The sequence below is a fragment of the Pseudophryne corroboree genome, chromosome 8 (assembly GCF_028390025.1).
Source record: "Pseudophryne corroboree isolate aPseCor3 chromosome 8, aPseCor3.hap2, whole genome shotgun sequence".
NCBI lineage: Eukaryota > Metazoa > Chordata > Amphibia > Anura > Myobatrachidae > Pseudophryne > Pseudophryne corroboree.
Genome location: NC_086451.1, coordinates 415,267,474 through 415,291,139, shown reverse-complemented (window position 1 = coordinate 415,291,139; position 23,666 = coordinate 415,267,474). Strand labels below are relative to the sequence as shown.

The 23,666-nt window shown below is 49.0% G+C and overlaps 1 protein-coding gene across 2 annotated transcripts in view; it reads left to right on the top strand.

The window, feature by feature from the left end:
• The window catches only part of LOC134949378 (EOLA-like protein), a 63,819-nt gene extending 41,062 nt beyond the window's left edge, over positions 1-22,757 (top strand). For both annotated transcript variants that reach the window (XM_063937917.1, XM_063937916.1), the window contains exons 2-3: positions 18,590-18,949; positions 21,265-22,757. In XM_063937917.1, the coding sequence (XP_063793987.1) occupies positions 18,697-18,949; positions 21,265-21,476 (465 nt within the window). In that variant the 5' untranslated portion in view covers positions 18,590-18,696 and the 3' untranslated portion in view covers positions 21,477-22,757. The remainder of the gene's footprint in view (positions 1-18,589; positions 18,950-21,264) is intronic.
• The last annotated feature ends 909 nt before the right edge of the window (positions 22,758-23,666 follow it).

The following is a 23,666-nucleotide window of genomic DNA, read 5'->3' as shown; positions in this document are numbered from 1 at the left end:
TAGCTCCAGAGGGATCGACCGCAGGCCCAGCCTTGATGTTCGGTCCCGGAGCCGTCCCCCTTACAGAGCCAGAAGCAAGAAGATGGTCCGGAAAATCGGCGGCATGAAGACATCAGTCTTCACCAAGGTAGCGCACAGCACTGCAGCTGTGCGCCATTGCTCCTCTCACACTTCACACTCCGGTCACTGAGGGTGCAGGGCGCTGGGGGCAGCAATAAAAACACCTTGGCTGGCAAAAATACCTCAATATATAGCCCCAGGGGCTATATATGAGGTAAATACCCCTGCCAGATTCCATAAAAAAGCGGGAGAATAGGCTGTGGAAAAGGGGCAGAGTTATCTCCCTCAGCACACTGGGCGCCATTTTTCCCTCACAGTTCCGCTGGAAGGAAGCTACCTGGCTCTCCCCTGCAGACTACTCTACAGAAAAGGGTAAAAAAGAGAGAGGGGGGGCATTTAATTTGGCGCAGTATATAGTTTATATTAAAAAGCAGCTATAAGGGACATAACTCAGTTAGTCCCTGCCTTATATAGCGCTCTGGTGTGTGCTGGCATACTCTCACTCTGTCCCCCCAAAGGGCTTTTGTGGGTCCTGTCCTCTATATTGAGCATTCCCTGTGTGTGTGGAGTGTGTCGGTACGGCTGTGTCGACATGTTTGAGGATAATGAGGTGGAGGCGGAGCAGATGCCTTTAGAAGGGATGTCACCCCCTGGGGGGCAGACACCTGAGTGGATGTGCTTATGGAAGGAAATGAGTGCACGTATAGACTCATTACATAAGAAATTTGACGACATGCCGACTGCGGGACAGCCGAGTTCTCAGCTCGTGCCTGTCCAGGTGTCTCAAAAGTCTTCAGGGGCTCTGAAACGCCCGCTATCTCAGATGGCACAAGTAGATGTCGACACGGATACTGACACCAGTGTCGACGACGAGGAGTCAAATTTAATGCCCATTAAGGCCATTCACTGCATGATTGAGGCAATGAAAGAGGTGTTAAATATCTCTGATTTACATCCAGGTACCACAAAAAAGGGTATTATGTTTGGGGAGAAAAAACTACCTGTAGTTTTTCCCCCGTCAGATGAATTAAATGAAGTGTGTGAAGAAGCGTGGGCTTCCCCTGATAAGAAATTGGTAATTCCTAAGAAGGTACTAATGGCGTTCCCTTTCCCGCCAGAGGATAGGTTACGTTGGGAAACACCTCCTAGAGTGGGTAAAGCGCTCACACGTTTGTCTAAAAAGGTGGCACTACCGTCTCAGGATACGGCCGCCCTTAAGGAACCTGCTGATAGAAAGCAGGAGGCGATCCTGAAGTCTGTATATACACACTCAGGCATTATACTTAGACCAGCTATTGCGTCAGCATGGATGTGCAGTGCTGCCGCTGCGTGGTCGGATAAACTGTCAGAAAATATTGACACACTAGACAGAGACACGATTCTGCTAACAATTGACCATATCAAAGACTCAGTCTTATATATGAGAGATGCACAGAGGGAAGTCTGCCGGCTGGCATCTAAAATAAGTGCATTGTCCATCTCTGCTAGGAGATGCTTATGGACTCGCCAGTGGACTGGAGATGCAGATTCCAAAAGGCACATGGAAGTTTTGCCTTATAAAGGGGAGGAATTATTTGGGGATGGTCTCTCCGACCTAGTTTCCACAGCAACGTCTGGGAAGTCAGCATTTTTACCCCATGTCCCCTCACAGCCTAAGAAGGCGCCATTTTATCAGGTTCAGTCCTTTCGGACCCAGAAAAACAAGCGGGGAAAAGGAGGGTCTTTTCTCTCTAGAGGCAGAGGTAGGGGAAAAAGGCTGCAACAAACAGCAGGTTCCCAGGAGCAAAAGTCCTCCCCCGCTTCCTCTTCCAAGTCCGCCGCATGACGGTGGGGCTCCACAGGCGGAGCCAGGTACGGTGGGGGCCCGCCTCATGAATTTCAGCGATCAGTGGGCTCGCTCACAGGTGGATCCCTGGATCCTTCAAATAGTATCTCAGGGGTACAAGCTAGAATTCGAGGCGGCTCCACCCCACCGGTTCCTAAAATCTGCCTTGCCGATTGCTCCCTCAGACAGGGAGGCGGTGCTAGCAGCGATTCACAAGCTGTATTCCCAGCAGGTGATAATCAAGGTACCCCTACTTCAACAAGGCCGGGGTTACTATTCCACACTATTTGTGGTGCCGAAACCGGACGGTTCGGTGAGACCCATTTTAAATTTGAAATCCTTGAACATATACATAAAAAAATTCAAGTTCAAGATGGAATCGCTCAGGGCGGTTATTGCAAGCCTGGAGGAGGGGGATTACATGGTATCCCTGGACATCAAGGATGCTTACCTGCATGTCCCCATTTACCATCCTCACCAGGAGTACCTCAGATTTGTGGTACAGGATTGCCATTACCAATTCCAGACGCTGCCGTTTGGACTCTCCACGGCACCGAGGGTATTTACCAAGGTTATGGCGGAAATGATGATACTCCTTCGAAAAAAGGGAGTTTTAATTATCCCATACTTGGATGATCTCCTAATAAAGGCACGATCCAAGGAACAGCTGTTAGTGGGAGTAGCACTATCTCAGGAAGTGCTGCGCCAGCACGGCTGGATTCTGAATATCCCAAAGTCACAGCTGGTCCCGACGACACGTCTAATGTTCCTGGGAATGATTCTGGACACAGTCCAGAAAAAAGTGTTTCTCCCGGAGGAGAAAGCCAGGGAGTTGTCTTCTCTAGTCAGAGACCTCCTAAAACCAAAACAGGTATCGGTGCATCACTGCACGCGGGTCCTGGGAAAGATGGTAGCTTCTTACGAAGCAATTCCATTCGGCAGGTTCCATGCCAGGATTTTTCAGTGGGACCTGTTGGACAAGTGGTCCGGATCGCATCTTCAGATGCATCGCCTGATAACCCTGTCCCCAAGAACCAGGGTGTCTCTTCTGTGGTGGCTGCAGAGTGCTCACCTTTTGGAGGGCCGCAGATTCGGCATACAGGACTGGGTCCTGGTGACCACGGATGCCAGCCTACGAGGCTGGGGGGCAGTCACAAAGGGAAGAAACTTCCAAGGACTATGGTCAAGTCAGGAGACTTCCCTTCACATAAATATTCTGGAACTAAGGGCCATTTACAATGCCCTAAGTCATGCAAAATCCCTGCTCCTACACCAGCCGGTGCTGATCCAGTCAGACAACATCACGGCAGTCGCCCATGTGAATCGACAGGGCGGCACAAGAAGCAGGATGGCAATGGCAGAAGCCACAAGGATTCTCCGATGGGCGGAAAATCATGTACTAGCACTGTCAGCAGTGTTCATCCCGGGAGTGGACAACTGGGAAGCAGACTTTCTCAGCAGGCACGACCTCCACCCGGGAGAGTGGGGACTTCATCCAGAAGTCTTCCAAATGATTGTAAATCAGTGGGGTCGTCCACAGGTGGACATGATGGCGTCCCGCCTAAACAAAAAACTAGAGAGGTATTGCGCCAGGTCAAGAGACCCTCAGGCGATAGCTGTGGACGCTCTAGTGACACCGTGGGTGTACCAGTCAGTTTATGTGTTCCCTCCTCTACCTCTCATACCAAAGGTATTGAGAATAATACGAAAGCGAGGTGTAAACACAATTCTCGTGGTTCCGGATTGGCCAAGAAGAGCGTGGTACCCGGAACTTCAAGAGATGATCTCAGAGGACCCGTGGTCTCTGCCGCTCAGACAAGACCTGCTACAGCAGGGGCCCTGTCTGTTCCAAGACTTACCGCGGCTGCGTTTGACGGCATGGCGGTTGAACGCCGGATCCTGAAGGAAAAGGGCATTCCGGAGGAAGTCATTCCTACGCTTATTAAAGCTAGAAAAGAGGTTACAGCAAATCATTATCACCACATATGGCGGAAGTATGTTGCCTGGTGTGAGGCCGAAAAGGCCCCAACAGAGGAATTTCAACTAGGTCGATTTCTGCATTTCCTGCAAGCAGGAGTTAATATGAGCCTAAAACTAGGCTCCATTAAAGTACAGATCTCGGCTCTGTCGATTTTCTTTCAAAAAGAACTAGCTTCAGTACCTGAAGTTCAGACATTTGTGAAAGGAGTGCTGCATATTCAGCCCCCATTTGTGCCTCCTGTGGCACCTTGGGATCTCAACGTGATGTTGAGTTTCTTAAAATCACATTGGTTTGAGCCACTAAAAACCGTGGATCTGAAATATCTCACGTGGAAAGTGGTCATGTTATTGGCTTTGGCTTCAGCCAGGCGTGTGTCAGAATTGGCGGCTTTATCATGTAAAAGCCCTTATCTGATTTTCCATATGGATAGGGCAGAATTGAGGACTCGTCCCCAATTTCTCCCAAAGGTGGTGTCAGCGTTTCACCTGAACCAGCCTATTGTGGTGCCTGCGGCTACTAGGGACTTGGAGGACTCTAAGTTGCTAGACGTTGTCAGGGCCCTGAAAATATATGTTTCCAGGACGGCTGGAGTCAGAAAATCTGACTCGCTGTTTATCCTGTATGCACCCAACAAGCTGGGTGCTCCTGCTTCTAAGCAGACTATTGCTCGCTGGATTTGTAGTACAATTCAGCTTGCTCATTCTGTGGCAGGCCTGCCACAGCCAAAATCTGTAAATGCCCATTCCACTAGGAAGGTGGGCTCATCTTGGGCGGCTGCCCGAGGGGTCTCGGCTTTACAACTTTGCCGAGCAGCTACTTGGTCAGGGGCAAACACGTTTGCAAAATTCTACAAATTTGATACCCTGGCTGGGGAGGACCTGGAGTTCTCTCATTCGGTGCTGCAGAGTCATCCGCACTCTCCCGCCCGTTTGGGAGCTTTGGTATAATCCCCATGGTCCTTTCGGAGTTCCCAGCATCCACTAGGACGTTAGAGAAAATAAGAATTTACTCACCGGTAATTCTATTTCTCGTAGTCCGTAGTGGATGCTGGGCGCCCATCCCAAGTGCGGTTTATCTGCAATACTTGTACATAGTTATTGTTAACTAAATCGGGTTATTGTTGAGCCATCTGTTGAGAGGCTCAGTTGTTTCATACTGTTAACTGGGATTCATATCACGAGTTGTACGGTGTGATTGGTGTGGCTGGTATGAGTCTTACCCGGGATTCAAAATCCTTCCTTATTGTGTACGCTCGTCCGGGCACAGTGTCCTAACTGAGGCTTGGAGGAGGGTCATAGTGGGAGGAGCCAGTGCACACCAGGTAGTCCTAAATCTTTCTAGAGTGCCCAGCCTCCTTCGGAGCCCGCTATTCCCCATGGTCCTTTCGGAGTTCCCAGCATCCACTACGGACTACGAGAAATAGAATTACCGGTGAGTAAATTCTTATATTATATATATATATATATATATATATATATATATATATATATATATATATATATATAACAAGTATATTCCTGCACTCGCATCAGAATGTTATAACAACAATGGGGTGCTCCTAGTGGAAGTCTCCATATACATGGGAGACCCACAATATTTAAACAGAGGTCCAACGATGTGGAGGTGCACTCTTCCAGTTCAATGATTTGTCACACGTTCATCTTTCACAATAGCTTTATTGCAGTCAAATCTAGGCTTATTTAATCGACGTTTCGATCCTCAATTTAGGATCTTTATCAAGATAAGCTTCCAGTTTATGAGAGCATCATATATTGATTACTGGAAAAACATAAAATAAAATATACACACATATTAAACAAACACAATACAACAAGAGAACAAACAAATAAAACATTAGTGGACCACCACGCCCTTTTTGGTCGATTATAGAAAAGATTCATTAATCACCAGCGTGAATCGTGTGTATTGACCAGTGTCTATATAGGTTATAGTCGTGTGTGGGCAAATCTAGACCGCAGATATATATCACACCATATGTGGATACCAGGTGCCACCAACCTATAAGATAGGAAAACACTAGCTTCAAAATGTCGCTAGCCCTGGACACTTACTCACACTAATCAATATGTCAGGTTCAGACAATGCCAGGTCTGTAGGGTTAATAAGGTCATATTCAAGCAGAATTTCTGTAGATAAATAAACCAATACATATAACTGAAAAAACACTCAAACTAATTAACATGTGTATAATACACATTTTCACCTGTTCAGTGAATGCACACCCAGGTACTTACTATTAGGTTCATTAGAGTTCACTTCTTATGGGACGACTGAGACAACCAAAGTAATCACTGTAAGCAAATACACAATAGGCCAACCTCTTAGTCCTAAAAACCTCCAGTGCAATTGCTGTCATACCACACATACATAAAAAAACTGCAATACTCACGAAGGGTGTTCGCGTCCTCACCACCTCTACAGCCACACAGCTGAGGGGCTGATGGGCTGTCCTTAAATACCATTCAGACCGGAAGTGTATGGTGCACCCTATCTAATCCATCCCTGGACGCTCTCATGGTGCACAAAAGTCATACCCGCGGAGGCCGCCGTCCTCACTGGCGTCCATCCAATAACCCCACCACCTGGGGGCCGTCCCGCTACCGAGCACGCCACCGCACAGGGGAAAAGCAACAGTCGCGACTTCAGTGGAACGCAAATGCGTTCCACGACCCGGAAGTCGGAAACCGGAAGCGTCGTACGCTCCGGTCTCTACGATGGCCTAATAGGTTCAGACAGCTGATTCACAATACTGACAGGCGAAACTTCAGTTTGCAGAAGGGAAACATACACACTGGAGGGGGGAATACACACAATCCACTAGGGAATCTAAACATGGATCTAAGACATGCTCACAACTTAAATCATCAAAGAGACGCAGTGGTCACTGTGTACAGACAAATGTTTTTAAAACATTTTTTCAGATATAAATAAAATTGAGTTTCTTCACATGTATTAACTAATTACGTGTTTAATAAACATTGATGGTATTAATTACTGAGAAAGATTACTCTGATGCATGATAATTAGTTTTGGAGGTTTCTGTTTATGGTCTCACACTGTAGCACATCGAGCTTTTATTGGATGTATATGATTTTCGTAATATGTCTGTACACAGTGACCACTGCGTCTCTTTGATGATTTAAGTTGTGAGCATGTCTTAGATCCATGTTTAGATTCCCTAGTGGATTGTGTGTATTCCCCCCTCCAGTGTGTATGTTTCCCTTCTGCAAACTGAAGTTTCGCCTGTCAGTATTGTGAATCAGCTGTCTGAACCTATTAGGCCATCGTAGAGACCGGAGCGTACGACGCTTCCGGTTTCCGACTTCCGGGTCGTGGAACGCATTTGCGTTCCACTGAAGTCGCGACTGTTGCTTTTCCCCTGTGCGGTGGCGTGCTCGGTAGCGGGACGGCCCCCAGGTGGTGGGGTTATTGGATGGACGCCAGTGAGGACGGCGGCCTCCGCGGGTATGACTTTTGTGCACCATGAGAGCGTCCAGGGATGGATTAGATAGGGTGCACCATACACTTCCGGTCTGAATGGTATTTAAGGACAGCCCATCAGCCCCTCAGCTGTGTGGCTGTAGAGGTGGTGAGGACGCGAACACCCTTCGTGAGTATTGCAGTTTTTTTATGTATGTGTGGTATGACAGCAATTGCACTGGAGGTTTTTAGGACTAAGAGGTTGGCCTATTGTGTATTTGCTTACAGTGATTACTTTGGTTGTCTCAGTCGTCCCATAAGAAGTGAACTCTAATGAACCTAATAGTAAGTACCTGGGTGTGCGTTCACTGAACAGGTGAAAATGTGTATTATACACATGTTAATTAGTTTGAGTGTTTTTTCAGTTATATGTATTGGTTTATTTATCTACAGAAATTCTGCTTGAATATGACCTTATTAACCCTACAGACCTGGCATTGTCTGAACCTGACATATTGATTAGTGTGAGTAAGTGTCCAGGGCTAGCGACATTTTGAAGCTAGTGTTTTCCTATCTTATAGGTTGGTGGCACCTGGTATCCACATATGGTGTGATATATATCTGCGGTCTAGATTTGCCCACACACGACTATAACCTATATAGACACTGGTCAATACACACGATTCACGCTGGTGATTAATGAATCTTTTCTATAATCGACCAAAAAGGGCGTGGTGGTCCACTAATGTTTTATTTGTTTGTTCTCTTGTTGTATTGTGTTTGTTTAATATGTGTGTATATTTTATTTTATGTTTTTCCAGTAATCAATATATGATGCTCTCATAAACTGGAAGCTTATCTTGATAAAGATCCTAAATTGAGGATCGAAACGTCGATTAAATAAGCCTAGATTTGACTGCAATAAAGCTATTGTGAAAGATGAACGTGTGACAAATCATTGAACTGGAAGAGTGCACCTCCACATCGTTGGACCTCTGTTTATATATATATATATATATATATATATATATATATATATATATATATACGTTCAGGAATCAGAGGCGGCACTCAGAGACTGATCAACAAGTGGACAGACTGTATTCTGGTGAGGTCAACGTTTCGGGGACCACCTCCCCGTCTTCCGAAAAGTTGACCTCACCAGAATACAGTTTGTCCACTTGTTGATCAGTCTCTGAGTGCCACCTCTGATTCCTGAACGTTCATGCATTAGGGACTTGTTCCCTGGGGAGGGCACCTGAGCAAGATACACCCTGCGGGGGAGGCCGGGAGTGCCGGAGCCAGTCGTATATATGTATATGTGTGTGTGTGTATATATGTGTGTGTGTGTGTGTGTGTGTGTGTGTGTGTGTGTATATATATATATATATATATATATATATATATATATATATATATATATATATATATATATATTTTATAGGACTATTCCACGACGCTCACCTATTCCTAGATTTGGGGTACAACACTGTTTGTGACCACATTGTTTAGATATAAATCACGGGGCTCTGCACTCTCTATATTAATTAACAATAATAAGTAATAACCAGTGGAGTTTTAGTTCATGTATTGATCGATGCAATTAAGCCTGCAGCCCCCGGCAAGGGACCCCACTATACTGCAGGTCCTACTCCATTGCTCAAAATAATTTAATAATAATTTTTTGAGCAATAGACAAGGACCTGCAGTATAGTGGGGTCCCTTGCCGGGGGCTGCAGGCTTAAATGCATTGATCAGTACATGAACTGAAACTCAACTGGTTATTATTGTTAGTTAATATAGAGAGTGCAGAGACCCTGTGATTTATTTATATATATATATATATATATATATATATATATCCTATATATTAGCCCTGTGTCTCTCTGTGCCTGCATTTCTAACGCTGGGCGGAGTCACAGGCACAGATCTGGGTGGCTGGATGCAGGCCAGGAACAATCCCCTCCCTCGGTCCGCCCATCCCCACCCAGTCCCCTCCCCATCTCCGCCCAGTCCCCTCTTTCCCTTCTCCCTGTACACTCTCTGCACCCTGGTGACACTGCAGCCGGTGAGTCTTGCGGCTGCAGACAGTGTGGATGAGACTGCCGTGGACGACCTCTGACTGCCGCCCCCCTCCCACCCGCGGCACCCACAGCCTTCACAACATCCGTCCCCCACCCGCGTCACTCTCCCCGCCCCCCTCCCACCCGCGGCACACACAGCCTCCACAATATACGCCCCCCACCCGCGGCACATGCCCTGCGACACCCACACCTGCAGCACCCCCTTCCTCTCCCCCACCAGCGGCACTCCCGCCCCTCCCCCACTCGCGGCAGACGCCCCTCCCCCACCCGCGGCACTCCCGCCCCCTCCCCCACCCATTCCACCCCCACCCGCGCCACTCCCGCCCCTCCCCCACCCACGGCAGACACCCCTCTTCCACCCCTCTTCCACCCGCGGCACTCCCGCCCCCTCCCCCACCCGTTGCGCCCACACCTGAAGCACCCACCCGCGGCCCTCCCGGCCCTCCGGCACCCGCGGTACATGCCCCTCCCCCACCCGTAGCACCCACACCTGCAGCACCCCCCTCCCCCACCCGCGGCACTCCCTCCCCCACCCGCGGCACTCCCTCCCCCACCCGCGGCACCCCCGCCTCTCCCCCACCCGCGGCACCCCCGCCTCTCCCCCGCCTCTCCCCCACCCGCATCACCCACACCTCTCCCCCACCCGCATCACCCACACCACCCACCACATCTGTCCTCCACCCACGGTACATGCCCCACCCCCCCCGCACCACTCCCGCCCCCTCCCCCCGCACCACTCCCGCCCCTCCCCCACCCGTAGCACCCACAAACCCCGGCACCCCCCGCCCCTCCCCTGCCCCCATACCCACCTCTCCCCCTTGCTACACCCTCGCACCCTCCACCCCACCCGCGGCACCCACAGTATCCACCACATCAGCCCCGAATGGGCAGCACTCTCACCCCCTCCTCCACCCGTACCACCCACACCCGCAGAAACCTCGCCCCTCCCCCACCTGCGGCACTCGCGCCCCCACAGTGCATCCGGACCCCCAGCACGCCCCCGCAGCCGCCACTCCCCCAACCACAGCATTTCCGGCCCCCTCCCCCACCCACATCATCTATAGACACCTTCCCCCATTCGTTGACCTACCACACCTCCCTCACCCGCAGCACCTCTGGACCACCTTCCACAGCACCTCCGGCTCCCCTGCAGCCACCCCTCCTCCACCCGCTGCACTTCCAGAACCTATCACCCAACCTCACCCCCCCTGCAACCCCACCTCCCCAAACACCCCCCACTACATCGCCCCTCCCCCCCACACACCACCTCAGACCCCCTCCTTCATCCACAGCCCCCCGCACCCACCCCGCACCCACCAACAGCATCTACACTCCCCTTCCACACCCACACCTCCCCCAACCGCGCCTCCTCCACACCTCCCCCTCCCCCACCCACAGCACCTCTGCACCCTTTCCGCCATCCGTGCCACTTCACCCACCCCTCCACCACCCGCAACACCTCTGGACCCCCTCCGGCACCCACACCTCCACCACTCATAGCACCAAGGACACCATCCGCAGCCGCTATAAGTGATTCCCTGAATCGGGGTGATCAGCGGCACAGATAGGCACCTCCACCTCACTGAACCCACCCCCTTTCCAAACACCCCACACACACACACTGAACTTCTGTGAGTATAGATGCCACCAGTGGACATTGGATTAATTAAAAAAAGTAATACTGTGGCCATTATGTGTCTAAGCGACACTGCTACCTGTGGCCATTGTGTATAAGTGGCGCTGCTACCTGTGGGCACTGTGTGTATACGCGGCTCTGCTATCAGTGGCTATTGTGTGTATAAATGACACTGCTACCTGTGGCCATTGTGTGTATAAGTGGTGCTGCTACCTGTGGCCATTGTGTGTATAAGTGGTGCTGCTACCTGTGGCCATTGTGTGTATAAGTGGTGCTGCTACCTGTGGCCATTGTGTGTATAAGTGACACTGCTACTAGTGGCCATTGTGTGTATAAGCGGTGCTGCTAAAAGTGGCCATTGTGTGTATAAGTGGTGCTGCTACCTGTGGCCATTGTATGTATAAGCGGCTCAGCTACCTGTGGCCACTGTGTGTATAAGCGCCTCTGTTACCTATGGGAATTGTGTGTAGAAGTGGAACTGCTACCGGGAGCCATTGTGTGTATAAACACCACTGCTACCTGTGGTCATTGTGTATATAAACTGCTTTGCTACCTGTGGGCACGTTGTATATAAACGTCTCTGCTACCTGTGGCCATTGTGTGTTAAAGCGTCTCTGCTACCTGTGGGCACTGTGTGTATAAGCGGCTCTGGTACCTGTGGGCACTGTGTGTATAAGCGGCTCTGCTGCCTGTGGGCGCTGTGTGTATAAGTGGCTCTGCTACCGTTGGGTATTGTGTGTATAAGCTGCCCTGCTACCTCTGGCCACTGTGTGGATACGTGGCTCTGATACCTGTGGCCACTGTGTGTATAAGCTACGCTGCTACCTGTGGGCACTGTGTGTATAAGCGTCTCTGCTACCTGTGGGTACTGTGTGTATAGGCGGCTCTGCTGCCTGTGGGTGCTGTGTGTATAAGCGGCTCTGCTACCTGTGGGTATTGTGTGTATAAGCTGCCCTGCTACCTCTGGCCACTGTGTGGATACATGGCTCTGATACCTGTGGACACTGTGTGTATTAGCTGCGCTGCTACCTGTGGGCGCTGTGTGTATAAGCGGCTCTGCTACCTGTGAGTATTGTGTGTATAAGCGGCTCTACTACCTGTGGGTATTGTGTGTGTGTGTGTGTGTGTGTGTGTGTGTGTGTATAAGCGGCTCTGGTACCTGTGCTACATACACTAGCAGTATATACTACACTATGTTTTCTCTGACGTCCTAAGTGGATGCTGGGGACTCCGTCAGGACCATGGGGATTAGCGGCTCCGCAGGAGACAGGGCACAAAAGTAAAAGCTTTAGGATCAGGTGGTGTGCACTGGCTCCTCCCCCTATGACCCTCCTCCAAGCCTCAGTTAGATTTTTGTGCCCGGCCGAGAAGGGTGCAATCTAGGTGGCTCTCCTAAAGAGCTGCTTAGAGTAAAAGTTTTTTAGGTTTTTTATTTTCAGTGAGTCCTGCTGGCAACAGGCTCACTGCTACGAGGGACTTAGGGGAGAGAAGTGAACTCACCTGCGTGCAGGATGGATTGGCTTCTTAGGCTACTGGACACCATTAGCTCCAGAGGGAGTCGGAACACAGGTCTCACCCTGGGGTTCGTCCCGGAGCCGCGCCGCCGACCCCCCTTGCAGATGCCGAAAAGTGAAGGTCCAGAAACGGCGGCAGAAGACTCTTCAGTCTTCATAAGGTAGCGCACAGCACTGCAGCTGTGCGCCATTGTTGTCGGCACACTTCATAGCAGCGGTCACTGAGGGTGCAGGGCGCTGGGGGGGGCGCCCTGGGCAGCAATGATAGTACCTTATTCTGGCTAAAAATACATCACATATAGCCCCTGGGGGCTATATGGATGTATTTAACCCCTGCCAGGTCTCAGAAAAACGGGAGAAGAAGCCCGCCGAAAAGGGGGCGGGGCCTATTCTCCTCAGCACACAGCGCCATTTTCCCTCACAGAAATGCTGGTGGGAAGGCTCCCAGGCTCTCCCCTGCACTGCACTACAGAAACAGGGTTAAAACAGAGAGGGGGGGCACTTATTTGGCGATATGTATATATATATTAAAATGCTATAAGGGAAAAACACTTATATAAAGGTTGTCCCTGTATAATTATAGCGTTTTTGGTGTGTGCTGGCAAACTCTCCCTCTGTCTCCCCAAAGGGCTAGTGGGGTCCTGTCCTCTATCAGAGCATTCCCTGTGTGTGTGCTGTGTGTCGGTACGTGTGTGTCGACATGTATGAGGACGATGTTGGTGAGGAGGCGGAGCAATTGCCTGAAATGGTGATGTCACTCTCTAGGGAGTCGACACCGGAATGGATGGCTTATTTAAGGAATTACGTGATAATGTCAACACGCTGACGACATGAGACGGCCGGCAAACAAATTAGTACCTGTCCAGGCGTCTCAAACACCGTCAGGGGCTGTAAAACGCTCATTTACCTCAGTCGGTCGACACAGACACGGACACTGACTCCAGTGTCGACGGTGTAGAAACAAACGTATTTTCCTTTAGGGCCACACGTTACATGTTAAGGGCAATGAAGGAGGTGTTACATATTTCTGATACTACAAGTACCACAAGAAGGGTATTATGTGGGGTGTGAAAAAACTACCTGTAGTTTTTCCTGAATCAGATAAATTAAATGAAGTGTGTGATGATGCGTGGGTTTCCCCCGATAGAAAATTATTGGCGGTATACCCTTTCCCGCCAGAAGTTAGGGCGCGTTGGGAAACACCCTTTAGGGTGGATAAGGCGCTCACACGCTTATCAAAACAAGTGGCGGTACCGTCTCCAGATAGGGCCGCCCTCAAGGAGCCAGCTGAGAGGCTGGAAAATTATCCTAAAAAGGTATATACACACATACTGGTGTTATACTGCGACCAGCGATCGCCTCAGCCTGGATGTGCAGCGCTGGGGTGGCTTGGTCGGATTCCCTGACTGAAAATATTGATACCCTTGACAGGGACAGTATTTTATTGACTATAGAGCATTTAAAGGATGCATTTCTATATATGCGAGATGCACAGAGGGATATTTGCACTCTGGCATCAAGAGTAAGTGCGATGTCCATATCTGCCAGAAGATGTTTATGGACACGACAGTGGTCAGGTGATGCAGATTCCAAACGGCACATGGAAGTATTGCCGTATAAAGGGGAGGAGTTATTTGGGGTCGGTCCATCGGACCTGGTGGCCTCGGCAACAGCTGGAAAATCCACTTTTTTTACCCCAAATCACATCTCAGCAGAAAAAGACACCGTCTTTTCAGCCTCAGTCCTTTCGTCCCCATAAGGGCAAGCGGGCAAAAGGCCAGTCATATCTGCCCAGGGATAGAGGAAAGGGAAGAAGACTGCAGCAGGCAGCCCATTCCCAGGAACAGAAGCCCTCCACAGCTTCTGCCAAGTCCTCAGCATGACGCTGGGGCCGTACAAGCGGACTCAAGTGCGGTGGGGGGTCGTCTCAAGAGTTTCAGCGCGTAGTGGGCTCACTCGCAAGTGGACCCCTGGATCCTACAAGTAGTATCCCAGGGGTACAGACTGGAGATTCGAGACGTCTCCCCCTCGCAGGCTCCTGATGTCTGCTTTACCAACGTCTTCCTCCGACAGGGAGGCAGTATTGGAAACAATTCACAAGCTGTATTCCCAGCAGGTGATAATCAAAGTACCCCTCCTACAACAAGGAAAGGGGTATTATTCCACACTATATTGTGGTACTGAAGCCAGACGGCTCGGTGAGACCTATTCTAAATGGGAAATCTTTGAACACTTACATACAAAGGTTCAAATCAAGATGGAGTCACTCAGAGCAGTGATAGCGAACCAGGAAGAAGGGGACTATATGGTGTCCCTGGACATCAAGGATGCTTACCTCCATGTCCCAAATTGCCCTTCTCACCAAGGGTACCTCAGGTTCGTGGTACGGAACTATCAGTTTCAGACGCTGCCGTTTGGATTGTCCACGGCACCCCGGGTCTTTACCAAAGTAATGGCCGAAATGATGATTCTTCTTCAAAGAAAAGGCGTCTTAATTATCCCTTACTTGGACGATCTCCTGATAAGGGCAAGGTCCAGAGAACAGTTGGAAGTCGGAGTAGCACTATCTCAAGTAGTTCTACGACAGCACGGGTGGATTCTAAATATCCAAAATCGCAGTCGTTTCCGATGACACGTCTGCTGTTCCTAGGGATGGTTCTGGACACAGTCCAGAAAAAGGTGTTTCTCCCGGAGGAGAAAGCCAGGGAGTTATCCGAGCTAGTCAGGAACCTCCTAAAACCAGGAAAAGTGTCAGTGCATCATTGCACAAGAGTCCTGGGAAAAATGGTGGCTTATTACGAAGCGATTCCATTCGGCAGATTCCACGCAAGAACTTTTCAGTGGGATCTGCTGGACAAATGGTCCGGATCGCATTTTCAGATGCATCAGCGGATAACCCTATCTACAAGGACAAGGGTGTCTCTCCTGTGGTGGTTACAGAGTGCTCATCTTCTAGAGGGCCGCAGATTCGGCATTCAGGATTGGATGCTGGTGACCACGGAGGCCAGCCTGAGAGGCTGGGGAGCAGTCACACAGGGAAAAAATTTCCAGGGAGTGTGATCAAGTCTGGAGATTTTTCTCCACATAAATATACTGGAGCTAAGGGCAATTTACAATGCTTTAAGCTTAGCGAGACCTCTGCTTCAAGGTCAGCCGGTATTGATCCAGTGGGACAACATCACGGCAGTCGCCCACGTAAACAGACAGGGCGGCACAAGAAGCAGGAGGGCAATGGCAGAAACTGCAAGGATTTTTCGCTGGGCGGAAAATCATGTGATAGCACTGTCAGCAGTGTTCATTCCGGGAGTGGACAACTGGGAAGCAGACTTCCTCAGCAGGCACAACCTCCACCCGGGAGAGTGGGGACTTCATCGGGAAGTCTTCCACATGATTGTGAACCGTTGGAAAAGACCAAAGGTGGACATGATGGCGTCCCGCCTGAACAAAAAACTGGACAAGTATTGCGCCGGGTCAAAAGACCCTCAGGCAATAGCTGTGGACGTTCTGGTAACACCGTGGGTGTACCAGTCGGTGTATGTCTTCCCTCTTCTGCTTCTCATACCCAAGGTATTGAGAATTATAAGACGTAGAGGAGTAAGAACTATACTCGTGGCTCCGGATTGGCCAAGAAGGACTTGGTACCCGGAACTTCAAGAGATGCTCACAGAGGACTCATGGCCTCTGCCGCTAAGAAGGGACTTGCTTCAGCAAGTACCATGTCTGTTCCAAGACTTACCGCGGCTGCGTTTGACGGCATGGCGGTTGAACGCCGGATCCTAAGGGAAAAAGGCATTCCGGAAGAGGTCATTCCTACCCTGGTCAAAGCCAGGAAGGAGGTGACCGCACAACATTATCACCACATGTGGCGAAAATATGTTGCGTGGTGTGAGGCCAGGAAGGCCCCATGAAGAAATTTCAACTCTGTCGTTTCCTGCATTTCCTGCAAACAGGAGTGTCTATGGGCCTCAAATTGGGGTCCATTAAGGTTCAAATTTCGGCCCTGTCGATTTTCTTCCAGAAAGAATTGGCTTCAGTTCCTGAAGTCCAGAAGTTTGTCAAGGGAGTACTGCATATACAACCCCCTTTTGTGCCTCCAGTGGCACTGTGGGATCTCAACGTAGTTCTGGGATTCCTAAAATCACATTGGTTTAAACCGCTCAAATCTGTGGATTTGAAATATCTCACAGGGAAAGTGACCATGCTGTTGGCCCTGGCCTCGGCCAGGCGAGTGTCAGAATTGGCGGCGTTTGTCTCAAAAAAGCCCATATCTGATTGTCCATTCGGACAGGGCAGAGCTGCGGACTCATCCCCAGTTTCTCCCTAAGGTGGTGTCAGTGTTTCACCCGAACCAGCTTATTGTGGTACCTGCGGCTACTAGGGACTTGGAGGACTCCAAGTTGCTAGATGTTGTCAGGGCCCTGAAAATATAGTTTCCAGGACGGCTGGAGTCAGGAAAACTGACTTGCTGTTATCCTGTATGCACCCAACAAACTGGGTGCTCTTGCTTCTAAGCAGACGATTGCTAGTTGGATGTGTAGTACAATTCAGCTTGCACATTCTGTGGCAGGCCTGCCACAGCCAAAATATGTAAATGCCCATTCCACAAGGAAGGTGGGCTCATCTTGGGCGGCTGCCCGAGGGGTCTCGGCTTTACAACTTTGCCGAGCTGATACTTGGTCAGGGGCACACCCTGACTGAGGAGGACCTGGAGTTCTCTCATTCGGTGCTGCAGAGTCATCCGCACTCTCCCGCCCGTTTGGGAGCTTTGGTATAATCCCCATGGTCCTGACGGAGTCCCCAGCATCCACTTAGGACGTCAGAGAAAATAAGAATTTACTTACCGATAATTCTATTTCTCGTAGTCCGTAGTGGATGCTGGGCGCCCATCCCAAGTGCGGATTGTCTGCAATACTTGTACATAGTTATTGTTACAAAAATAGGGTTATTATTGTTGTGAGCCATCTTTTCAGATGCTCCGCTGTTATCATGCTGTTAACTGGGTTCAGATCACAGGTTATACGGTGTGATTGGTGTGGCTGGTATGAGTCTTACCCGGGATTCAAAATCCTTCCTTATTGTGTACGCTCGTCCGGGCACAGTATCCTAACTGAGGCTTGGAGGAGGGTCATAGGGGGAGGAGCCAGTGCACACCACCTGATCCTAAAGCTTTTACTTTTGTGCCCTGTCTCCTGCGGAGCCGCTAATCCCCATGGTCCTGACGGAGTCCCCAGCATCCACTACGGACTACGAGAAATAGAATTATCGGTAAGTAAATTCTTATTATTCATTGTGCCCTGCCGCCACTCTAAACGCCCTCACAAAGGGCTACGCCCCCTTGACAATTGCATGCCCTTCCCCCTTGCAATATTTACCCAATAGCATAAACTTTTGTGAAGGTAATACTCCATATAATAACAATTATAGCACAGCTGAAGCCCGTGCAGGGGTTAATGGGTCGTAGCCTCTTGCAACGGTATTTTCTGTCTAACACCTTGCCTCTCTTTATCCTCTCCCTACCACCCTGACACTCCCTGTCCTTTACCGATCGCACAGCATTTCTGTACATTCCCCCCCACCACGCCTCTCTATCTTTTCTCAACCGGACAACATTTCTGTATGCCCTCTATACTGCCCTGCGTTTCTGGTTCTGTTATCTACCGGCCTGCGAATGTTCAAAGGAGTGCAGGGGTTAATGGGGCGTAGCCCCTAACGACGGTGTGAAGAGCGCCCGTAGGGCGCGATGAATCACCTAGTATGTATATGTATGTATGTATGTGTATATATATATATATATATAGATATATATATATAGATATATATAGATATATATATATATAAAATATTATATTATATTATATTATACAGATGTAGCCATGCACCACCTTGCTGTGATGCACCATGCTGCATGGCGTGCCAGGCTTACACTATTCCCATCCTGCGATCATTCCGTTAGAAATTAATGGAGCGCTCACCGGCATGCATGGCTACATCTGTATATATAGTAATGCACACACATATATGAATAAGATTTCACTGATGTCTCTGTAGGCAGTGAAGCTGAGCGATGGATAACTGTGACCTGCAAGCAGTGGCAGCTGTGGACAAATGACACATAACCAGATACACAGTGACTGCAGCAAGCTATTGCCGGAGCCATGCGCGTCGGGTGCCTGTCCTTCCGCCAGCCCTATGCCGGCCTAATCCTGAATGGGGTGAAAACCGTGGAAACGCGTTGGCGCCCTCTGCTGGCTGATCACAGGAACAGCACCATTGCTGTACATATTGCAGTGCAGGACTGGGAGGGACAGGACTGGAGAGATATTCTTCAGAAAAGATTTGGAAAGTCAGCTGAGCAGGTGCAGCAGCTAATAGAACAAGGAGAACGGTTTGGCAGGGGAGTCATTGCAGGTAAGTGTTCAGCATATTGTAGTTACACATATACACAATGAATAATTTTCACATTGTAAAATTAATTTAGTCACCTTTAAAACAGTCACTGTCGTAAACAAACCATAGGGTCAATTTAATTGGGGGTGAATTGTGGGTGATGTGCCATTGTTGAAAACCTGGCAGCCTAATTTTGCCCCTAAACACACAGTTTAGTTTGCAGCTCTATAGGGGTGTGTACTAAAATATGACATTTTGACATTTAGGAGTTACCGTAAGTGCAGGTGATGGGTGCACTGCATCACTCCGAATTGAATAAACCTAATAATCGACTAAGTTATGTGTTTATTTTTAAGGAATACATCAGCAGCACTTACTCATTTGAGCCAAAGTGCAGCTGATGCAGATTCTACCTTTAGGGGCCTGTTGTCAGAGCAGCTGTTCCTGCATCGGAGCAATCCTGAAATGCTCCAGTAATATGGTACTAATGCCGTGAGTCCTATAACAAAGTATCGCGCCTCTTAAGGGTCATTTTGATGAATATGCCCCATAGTCTGTATCAGAAATGGCCACAATTGATACTCAAAGACCCCTAATGGTTCCTAGCTGGTGCACAGGTGAAGTCATTACTGACTGCTGACGGGCATATTGTGTGGTGAATTCATCCCAAAGGTACTGGTCTGGAAAAGATTAGCTGTTAGGGGTGTGTGAGAAACGATTTGGCCACCCCTGGTCTCTGCACTACTCAATCCCCAGAAGGTAGCTTTTAGAGTGTGCTGACTTGAACACATTCTGAGTTTATTTAATAAACAAAAATATGACAATTTAGCTGGAGAAAGCCATACTTTTGTTTTCTCTGTATTTAGGGGGTATCTACCGAGTTGATCGCACGCTAGCTGTTTTTAGCAGCTGTGCAAACGCATAGTCGCCGCCCACGGGGGGGGAAGGGGGGGAGAGTGTATTTTTGCTTTGCAAGTGTGCGAACGCCTGTGCAGCCGAGCTCTGCAAAAACATTTTGTGCAGTTTCAGAGTAGGTCTGAACTTACTCAGCCCTTGCGATCACTTCAGTCTTTTTGGTGCCAGAATTGACGTCACACACCCGTCCTCCAAACGCCCGGACACGCCTGCGTTTTCCCTACCACTCCCAGAAAACGGTCAGTTGACATCCATAAATGCCCTCTTTTGGTCAATCTTGCGATTGGCTGTGCGTACGGATACTTCATTAAAGCCATAGCTCAGCAACGATCCGCATTGTACCCGTACGACGCGCGTGTGCATTACAGTGCATACACGTGCACAGTAGAGACCTGATCGCTGCGCTGCGAAAATTGGCAGCATGCGATCAACTCTGAATGACCCCCTTAGTTACATGAAAAGTAGGGAGAAATCAGTGATTTCTCAGCTTTTTCATTTCTCCTTACACATTCCTGCAGCCCCCTTTGGCTATAAAGGGGATTTATTGGAAATGTATTTATATAGATGGGAGAAGTGAGGCGCTTCTCATCTTTTTTGAGAAACTTAACACTGTACTGCCTGTACAAATGGAGAAAAGCAGGGACGAGGAGTTCTCTCCTTGCTTTCCTTTGCTGCCCAGTGCGTCTTCCTCTTCTCTGCTCTGCCAGGGAGCTTCTCTCATCAGTGTCGTTCTGACATCACCGAAACTGATCAGTAGTGTTCACTCTAGGCTGTTTTAGCAGGGCACCGCGCCCTGCCCCTTTTGCTGCGCCCTGCTAGAACAGCCGCCCGCTTCCTGCCCTCCCGGCGTGTATAGATGCCGTGCGCATGCGCGCGGCATCCATTCACGCATTGGGAGAGGGCTGGGGGAAGCCCAGCACCGACGGAGGTGCTGGGCACGCCCCCAACAGTGACGTCACCGGCCACAGACGCTCTCTATAGTAGCGTCTGTGGGCTGTACCGCCCCCTAAAATGACGTGGGCGTGGCCACGTCCCCTAATTTGCGTGGCCGCGCCCCCGTTTCGGACACGCGCTCGCCGAAGCATGTGCACCCGGAGTCCGGCACCCTTTACCGCAAGGGCTCTTTTCCCCGGAACTTCACTTTGTTTTTTAAATAGACACATCCAGTTGCGGCTCCAAAGGTGGGGCTGCCTCGCAGTCCAAATTTCAAACAGGGGAGCCACACCAACTGCCAATGAGTCAGGTTGGGATGACCGTTGGTGGAACCACTATTTGAAATTTGGACTGTGCTGCAGCCCCACCACTGGAGCTGCCTGGACCCCTGTATCACTAGCACTGTTACATTTACCTATTGTGTGTAATACAACATCAACCACTCCAATCAGAGAATAAGTTGGTCACCTTGTCTGTTCTCTTAACAGGTCTCATCGACATTGGCGATACATGGCAATGTATGGATGAAGTGTCTGCTGAGGAAACCCAACAACTTGAAGACAGAGCACTGCTGACAGGGCTCCAAGGCAAATACCTCACTGTCGTTTCCAATGCCAGGTGGTTATTGGAACCAATCCCTGCGAGAGGTGCAAGAGACATTTGGGAAATAACTATACCAGATGAATTCATTCCTTTTTAACTTCATGTCAAGATGTGCGGTCCTCTGTCTTACCATAACTGGTATTTTTGGGCAGAGCATCGAACTTGTTGCAATGTGTATTCAATCTGTCGAAAACTGGCAACAATTATTATTATGACATTTTGTTTATAAAAGTGTTTTGCAGCGCCGTACAAAGGACAGTACAGGGAGACAAAACTTAGCATTACAGTAAATAAATAACAAAAATAGAGTACAGGTAACAAAGAGCACCACAATTCTCAAAACATAATACAGCTAAGATGTAAGTAGCGAGGGAGTGATCATCGTACTACTTGGCGCTGGCGGCCATAGATAGAGATGAGCCTTTACCAGCAGGAGAAAAAGCGGGTAAAGATGGTCGCTGAGTAGGAGAGAGCTGTGAGTGAAATGTGCCGAGAAGAGGGCTTTGACAACAAGAGGAAAGAGGGCCCTGCTCTGAAGAGCTAACAATCTAGTGATAAATCAATATCTGTATTTTCTCTTTGGGAATACTTATGTTGTACCAGCAGGTTGGATGCCGGCTGTCACTATACCGACATCGGCATCCCGTCTGTCGCAATCCCAGGAGCGAGTCCCCTCATGGGCTCACTGCGCTCGCCGCGCTTCGGGCCTCGTTATATTCCCACTCGTTGGTGGCATGGACCCACCAACCAAGTGGGAATATAACCTGTGTTGTTTGGGATTCCGACCGTTGGCATTTCACCTGCTGTCAGGATCCCAACAACGCATATATTAAGTGCATCCCTTATATTTGTACTCCTTAGAATTTGGGAATCATACACGGTGCGGGCTCAGTTGTCTTCTCATGCAGACTTCAAAGGATTCCAGCTTTCCACCTTAAAACCAAAATGTAATCTTGAGTATATGACCCTTATGACACTGGAAGACCACTCACTGCCGGACGCTGTGACTGCAGGGACGCTGTGATGGTGTCCGGCAGTGAGTTTTGTTCCACTGTACAAATATAATATTGATTTTTGGCCTGTGTGGTGTATGGTACAATCTTTGGAGTGTTTATTACACTGGGGTGCTACATACGGCTCTGGTTTAGGAGCTAGCACTTCTCTTGCATGCAAGCACAAAACCCATTGAATATCTGGGAGCTGAAGAAACGGCTAGAAGTTTGAATCTCTCACCATTCTGTTACGCATTTACCATGAAGGATTTAATGCTTTAACACTGAAGGCGTGGCGTTATACAATGTTTGGCTATGTATGTATTTGTATATATGTATATGTAGATATATCTACATAGTATAAAATAAAGTCCCTGGTAGCTGTCTTTTCTGTTTTTTTTGAGAATCACTGGATGGATTTTGATGCAGTTTTCACAGTTCTATAGAGCATTTGTTGAGGAAGGTTTAGGTACTGTATATGAAACATTAATCTGACAAAAGGGAGCCGAGCAGTGACAATTTTAGTAATACTTTTAGAGTGCATTTGCTGATGGTAAAGTGACATATTTTAACCACTAGAGGGCAGTGTGTGATTAATACATTTTAATGAGAAAAGCATATTACTAAATAGCGTCTAAAATAAATCCATGCTACAGGAAAAGCCACCAACAAAATAAAACAACATTGGGATCTCTTCCTTTCTACATAATATTTTCTTGACAGGCCCCTTTATTTTATACTAAGTATTCACTGAATGTATGCAGGAGGGACCATAGCAGATATCTCCCAAAGCATGCTGCGATCCCGCCATTCCCACTGGCAGCCGCAGGCCCCATAGGTTTCTATGGGGGATGCGATGCTGCCAGATTGGCTACTGCCATGTGAAGATGGCGGTAGCCCGCTGTATCCTGTGGGCTACAAATTGCAGTCTTATCTGGCAGAGTTCCGCCAGAACCCTCCCTGGAAATGGCTGCTGTACATGTGTGGTCAGCGGGACCACGCATGCGCAGAAGCCCCAGAAGACCTTCCAGCACATCACAGGGACAGGCTCCGAAACCCTGCAGGTGCATATTGATACATTCACCCGAAGTGATTGCATATTGCAATGCGATTCTGGCCAGTAATATTGTGGCCAGATCTCATTGCATATGTAATCAAAGATAAATGGGCCCCCCAAAAAATTGTCATATCTTTGTTTGGGCTGATCTTAAGTCCACTGGATGGATTTGATGCTGTTTTCACACTGCTATGAAGCATTAGTCTACGAAGGTTTAGGTGTGTGAAACATTAATCTA